General features: G+C 46.5%; 1 protein-coding gene across 1 annotated transcript; it reads left to right on the forward strand.

Moving 5' to 3' along the window:
- The first annotated feature begins 1,118 nt into the window (after window positions 1-1,118).
- ARF6 (ADP ribosylation factor 6) lies at window positions 1,119-5,269 on the forward strand. Its single transcript, XM_066630115.1, has 2 exons — window positions 1,119-1,249; window positions 1,366-5,269. Exon 2 carries the CDS (start codon window positions 1,707-1,709, stop codon window positions 2,232-2,234), a length of 528 nt encoding a protein of 175 aa, XP_066486212.1. The 5' UTR covers window positions 1,119-1,249; window positions 1,366-1,706; the 3' UTR covers window positions 2,235-5,269.
- The last annotated feature ends 1,031 nt before the right edge of the window (window positions 5,270-6,300 follow it).

A 6,300-nucleotide genomic window follows, 5' to 3' on the forward strand; every position in this document is an offset into this window, starting at 1 on the left:
CTGGGATCTCAGGCAGCCCAGTTTGAGATTGACTCAGACTTCCATCCTTCCAAAGTCAGTGAATCGAGTACCCAGTTTGCTGGGGGAAGGTAACATGATTGGGAAAGGCAATGGCAAACCACCCTGCTTTATAGTCTGCCACAAAAATGCCACACAAGCTGTGTCACCCCAGGGGTCGGTAATGACTCGGTGCTTGCACAGGGGACCTTTCCTTTCCCATATGCACATTTTAAAAAATCGCCCAAGCTATAAGTGACTGTATATTTGTATCCTGTGCCACGTAAACATGAACGTCTACAGTTCAAGAGGAAGAAGAAGTCGGCTCCCTGCTTCCCAGGGACACCAGCAGGCAATCACTTGCTTAGCTCTGCTGCAGTCCTCTGCCTCATGGAAGAGTTGCCCTGTTCAAAGGTGCCCAGCAGCAGCTGAGCCTTGCAGACCAGCTGCCAATCCAGGAGCATCTTTGCCCAAGTGAGCTTTGCGTGACACCAGCTGCAAGCAAGCTCAGCTTTGCGTGAGCTCAGCTGCAAAGCCCACGGAGAGCAATGCCACTGTGCAAACAGCGCCTGGCCCTTTAAGGAGAGGGCCCCGCCCGCGGGCCGGGATGTGACGTCGATCACGCGGCGTCTCCTCATGGCGGTGGCCACGCCCCTGTCTCGTGCACGCGCCAAGTCCTATCCGAGCATGCGCATTAGTTGGAAACCCCGTGAGGCAGGGCGCCATTGCGCCTGCGCGGCCAGCCGGGCAGTCGAGGTGAATGCTGTCCGACGGCGTTTCAGTTCAGCTCTGCCGGGATTGGCTGGGAATGGAGAGCCGGCGGGCTGAGTCCGAGTACGCATGCGCAACCAAAAGGCGGGTCTGCGCACGCGAGGTAAGAGTGGGAAGCTCGGGAGGAGCGTCTCCGTGCGCGTGCGCACTGAGGAAAGAAGGCGGTTAAGCCTGCGCGCGGTGAGGCGAGAGCCGTAAAGGCGTGCGCGCCCGACCTCCGGCGCATGCGCACTGGGAAGAGCCGCCCACTTCCCATGCCGCTTTCGCGCATGTCCGCTCCCGCCCAGAGGGGTGGAGGCGCGCGCTCTTCCCTCGCCTGGCGAGCGTTGCGCACGCGCGGTGCAGCCGGCCGCCGCCGCGAGCCAGTCAAGCAGGCGGGGAGTTTGTGAGGGGAGAAGCGAGGCGGGCGGCTGGCCAGGCGCCCTCGTGTCCGGGAAGGCCGCCGCTGCTGCGGGCGGGCGAGGCGCCGGCGGGGCTCGAGGTGAGTGCGGGCGAGCGAGCGAGCGCTGAGGGCGGCGGGTCCACCCTCGCGCGCTTCGGCTGGCTGGCCAGCCGGCCGGCCGGCTAACTGAGGCACCCGCTGCCTTCTCCCCGCAGCCGCCGCGAGCGTCGCCCGGCAAGACGCGCGGAGGAGGACCGCGAGCCCGACCGGACCGGACCAGCAGCCTCAGAGCCCCGCACACGAGGCCACGCCCCTCTCCGAGGCCACGCCCCCGCGCTAGTGCCACGCCCCTCGCTGCCTCCAGCTCTTCACCGCCCCCTGCTGGTGGCTGTGGGTGGGGCAGGGCGGGGGCGCTCCTTCCCACCCCCTCCCAGCCTCCTTCAGTGGGCCTGAGCAGCTGCCAGGGGTGGTTGTGCAGGCAGAGTGGGCCGCCTGGCAGGCCCTGGCCTGGTGTCCTCCGGCTGCCCGTGGATGCCTGCCTCCCCCCACCGCCACCATGGGCAAGGTGCTGTCCAAGATCTTTGGCAACAAGGAGATGCGGATCCTGATGCTGGGCTTGGACGCAGCCGGCAAGACTACCATCCTGTACAAGCTGAAGCTGGGCCAGGCGGTCACCACCATCCCCACCGTGGGCTTCAACGTGGAGACCGTCACATACAAGAACGTCAAATTCAACGTGTGGGACGTGGGGGGCCAGGACAAGATCCGGCCCTTGTGGCGGCACTACTACACGGGCACGCAGGGCCTGATCTTCGTGGTGGACTGCGCTGACCGTGACCGCATTGATGAGGCGCGGCAGGAGCTGCACCGCATCATCAACGACCGGGAGATGCGGGACGCCATCATCCTCATCTTCGCCAACAAGCAGGATCTTCCCGACGCCATGAAGCCGCATGAAATCCAGGAGAAACTGGGCCTCACCCGGATCAGGGATAGGAATTGGTATGTTCAGCCATCTTGTGCCACCTCAGGCGACGGACTCTACGAAGGCCTCACGTGGTTAACATCTAACTATAAATCCTAATGATCGCTTTAAAAAATCAAGAACAATTACTGAACTCCAAGAGAGTTTAGAGGGGGAATAAACACAACGTGGCTTCTCAAAAAAAGAATGGTTCTCCATACTAAAATGTTCAGAAATTAAGCATCCATAGGATTATAATGATTGTTCACCTTTTCTCCAGTTGCCACCCTTTTCTTCTATCTGGTTGACTGGATCCCTGATTTAATATGGTTCTTGCCTGGTGTTGAGATGCTCTAATCTTCAACTGTGAATGAACACAAGCGCTAGTTTCTATGGCAAGCTTCCAGCAAAAAGAGAGGAAAGTACACACGATGTAGCTTTGCAAAGTAACTTTTCTCCTATCTTGAGAGCCCATGTTATGATGGTTTGACTTCATTTGTTTGAGTCCTGGGGCTGAAAAAAATCACTTCTTTTAGTGTATGCTTTCTGGTTCAATTTCCCCCTCCCTCCCCATTATCATCTGCTGTAGATTTGCTTCTTTTTGCAACCATGCTGAATATGTTGATAGGTCTCTGTTATCTAGTAAACTGAGAACTATTGCTTATGAACAAACTGCAGTCTGTCCTCTTTATGGCAAAAGTTTACCTGTAACTAAGAAGTGAACTTAAATTTTGATCCTTATTTGGCCTCTGATGGAATCTGAAAAGTACCATTTAGAATAGATACATGGTTGCTTACGGGACCTGACATGAACCAGGGGATGCAAGAACCATTTCAAAATGTTAGCTGTAGGGAGTTAATCAAGTGTCATGCATGAATAAGGATGCACATAAGTTTCCATTCAAAATAGCAACAATATGCAGGGTGAGATGAGATTGTGTCAAACCACAATACCTGCATTTTGCATTGTAAGCTTATTTTTTCAGCTGCAATATTAAGTAGTTGCATTACTTTCCAGATTTCAGTGCAAAAACAATTTCATTTTGTGAAATGCAGCAATAATTTGTAAACATCACTGTGTGACACACACAGGTTTCTTTTTTAATTCATAAACCTGTAGTCAAAACTTGAATGTCGGAACTATTTCTGCCTGAATAATTGAGGCAAAGGTGGCAGTATCATAATTGGTCTAAGCGCTTCTAAAATTTAGGTAAAATATTTTAGGCCTTTTCTTTCAGCTTCTAAGATGCACCTTTACTAACTTGGTATGGGGGGAGAACTTGCTTCTGCTTTATCATGATTTGAATATGTCAGAATTTTTTAAGATATCAGAATGAAGGGAGGATGCGATGACTGGGTTTTGCAGATACTGCTGGTTTGGATAAAGCTGGTGAGTAAATGGTGTCTGGAAGTGACACCCCATCAGTCTGCAAAACTTGACTGAACTCAGTGCAGACAAGTTCTAGCCTTCTGTTCTGTTAGTACTTTTCGTATTTGATCTGCTTTAGATGTCTAAATCTGAAGTCTTCTGGAAGGGCAGTTAACAAGCAGTGCAGAGAATGAGCAAACGACTATGAATGTAAACTTCCAGGTTTCGTTCTTCAAGGGCAAGCATCTCATTTTGCCATATCGCAGCTTTCAAATGTCTGATTTAGTTGTATGGGGGAAGGGGAATGATTGTGAATTCAGGTTAGCATAAAAATGGTTTCAATCAAGTATTAATACTGGGTGCAAAAATGTAAAGCAGCTGGTTCTTATTTAGCCTTAAGGATTAATTTCAGATTTCCTCAAGGAGTAAAACTCCTCTGTGGAATTTTAGGAATGTATTGCTACAAAACCAGAAGAAAACTGCTTTTTCTAAAGGGTATGAGTTTAAAATAAAATTGGGGCATTATACGACACTTCTTTAGTGTTGATTTTGCTTTTTAAATTGTGGACTCTAGAGCTTGTACCAAAGATGTATGAGGGGGATACAAATAATGATGAACTTACTTTATAAAAAGTAAACCTTTTAACATTACCCAGCAGAAAATGACTGAAGCTCTGATCTTGGATAAACTTCCACCATAGTTAATTTTTCTAAAGAATAACAACTTCTCCATCCCCTTCCACCAAGTCTAATGGGAATGTTCGCTTTAAATTATTTTAGAATTGGAGCAATGAAATTGACCTTGATAGGAGATACAGCAATTGTTCAGAAACTGTTTTTGCTAAAGTAAAATCCGTTAGCGAAAGTAACTAAATATCTGCATTCTAATTCTCTTAAACTTGCAGCACAATCTGATGCATGTTTACTCTAAAGTAAATCCCACAAAGTTCAGTGGGATTTACTCCCATGTAAATGTGTATGGGGTTGCAGGCTGAGAATCTTTGTTTCTAGCAGTGTTGGTAAAAATTGTAATATAAAAACAAAATCCATAGATGGTTAACTATTCTGGAATAACTAAAACCAAGCACAAAGTAGTTGCCTAAACTGGAAAACTTGAAGATCTGCTACTGGTTCTCAAACTTTTGTGTAAATCCTCTTGATTGCAGTGAAAATATGGGTGGTTTTACCTTCAGCAGAGAGTTAATTGTATCTATTCTCTAAAATGGGGAAGAATCAAATTTTCATACAACTTTTCCATTAAGTTGAATTCATAACTTCGTATTTCCTTTCATTTTATTCTTCTAAGTATGCTGTTTCAGTAGGTTAAAATAATATACTTTTGGTTTCTGGCTTTTTAAAAAAATTTCCAATTTGGGGTGGAAACTATGAGGTTGAATGAAACATGTGACAGATGCATCGGATAACTTGCTACTGAACAAAACTTACACAGGTTTCATTTAAATTTCTTTCAAAGAAACAAGGTTTTGTTTTTTTGGCTCAGTACAGCCAAAATAACAATGGCTTTATACATTTATCTACAGCTTGCAAGATAAAATGCAATCTGTAAGAATTCCACTTCTTAAATGAAAAAAAAATCAGTACATCCAACTTCTGTGTTCATGTGACTATAAGTGCAACTGAATACATTTTTGAATGGCGTTAACTTTGATAAGTGAATGAGTCTGTAGACTGTGATCTCCCTGAATAAAGTAAACAGGAATTTTTGTGTTCGCAATATGGTTGTAGTGTTGGTAAAAGAACTAATAAGCAGAAAATAAAACCATTATACAGCGCACTCTCCTGTTATGTTTGAATGTGGGAGAAGGGAGGGTGTTTGAATGTTTGCCTCTGGAAGCTTGTGTTATCTTGCTGGCATGCAAAAGCTTGCCTACAGGGCAGTTTCTTGGGGGAGAGGGAAGTTTCAATGTTGGGGAGCAGGGGCTTACTTCCTGAATGTAACATTATCTGTTTCATACAAGAGAACCTCTTGCCTTGCTCTAGCCTAGATAATGCCTGCTCAAGTCTAGATAATGTAGTTAGCAGCTAATACACACAGCAGTACAGAACACCAGGGAAGGAAACTGCTTTAAGGATTATACAGTACAATACACACAATAGCAGGAAAATTTTGCTTCTCAAAAGTGGTTAAGGTCATTGTTGATAAAAGTATCAATATGAAAAACTGCTGCATGGATGGAATAGTAGTTTGCAAGTTCAAGGAATGCTTTGGAAAACTGGAGATAAGTGGCTTAACCATATGAATAGCAAAATGAAAACTTCAGGATTTTGAGATGGAGAGTGCAGAAACTGGTCCAAAAGAGAACAAATTAGGGAAATGGGAATTGGGGAGATGGATTGGAAGGTTAGCTCAGTCAATAGCATTGGAGCTTTTGCCCCACAGACTGGAGTTGATTAAAGGGGCCCTTAGAAATGAATGCAAGCAGTCTGGTTCTATGCCTGCTTACTTGAAAATGAGCTATGCCATTTTAAATGGGACTTGGAAATAAGTGTGCCAAAAACTACAGTCTCAAAAGGGCTTCAGATCAGAAAGATGACTATATAGGTGCAAAATAGATCAACTAAGGAATTTGGAGCCTTATATTTCGGGAAGGAATTAGAGGAATTCAGTTCTGATGCTTGTTCATTAACCCACCTCTAAACTAGGTTTCAAGCATGCCTTCAATTTTTCTCCACAAGCATTTAGAACGGTGGTTCTCAAACTTTTCCAACTGGTGTTCCTTTGACCTACTGGGCCATTGGCTGCAGGTCCCCATTAGGACCACAATCATATATATTGTATAGGGCAGCAGGTTTTTC

Source organism: Tiliqua scincoides, chromosome 1, assembly GCF_035046505.1.
Source record: "Tiliqua scincoides isolate rTilSci1 chromosome 1, rTilSci1.hap2, whole genome shotgun sequence".
Taxonomy (NCBI): domain Eukaryota; kingdom Metazoa; phylum Chordata; class Lepidosauria; order Squamata; family Scincidae; genus Tiliqua; species Tiliqua scincoides.

What these genes read in the sequence shown, in the direction of transcription:
- ARF6 (XM_066630115.1), top strand. Translation starts at nt 1,707, where the DNA reads ATGGGCAAGGTGCTGTCCAAGATCTTTGGCAACAAGGAGATGCGGATC.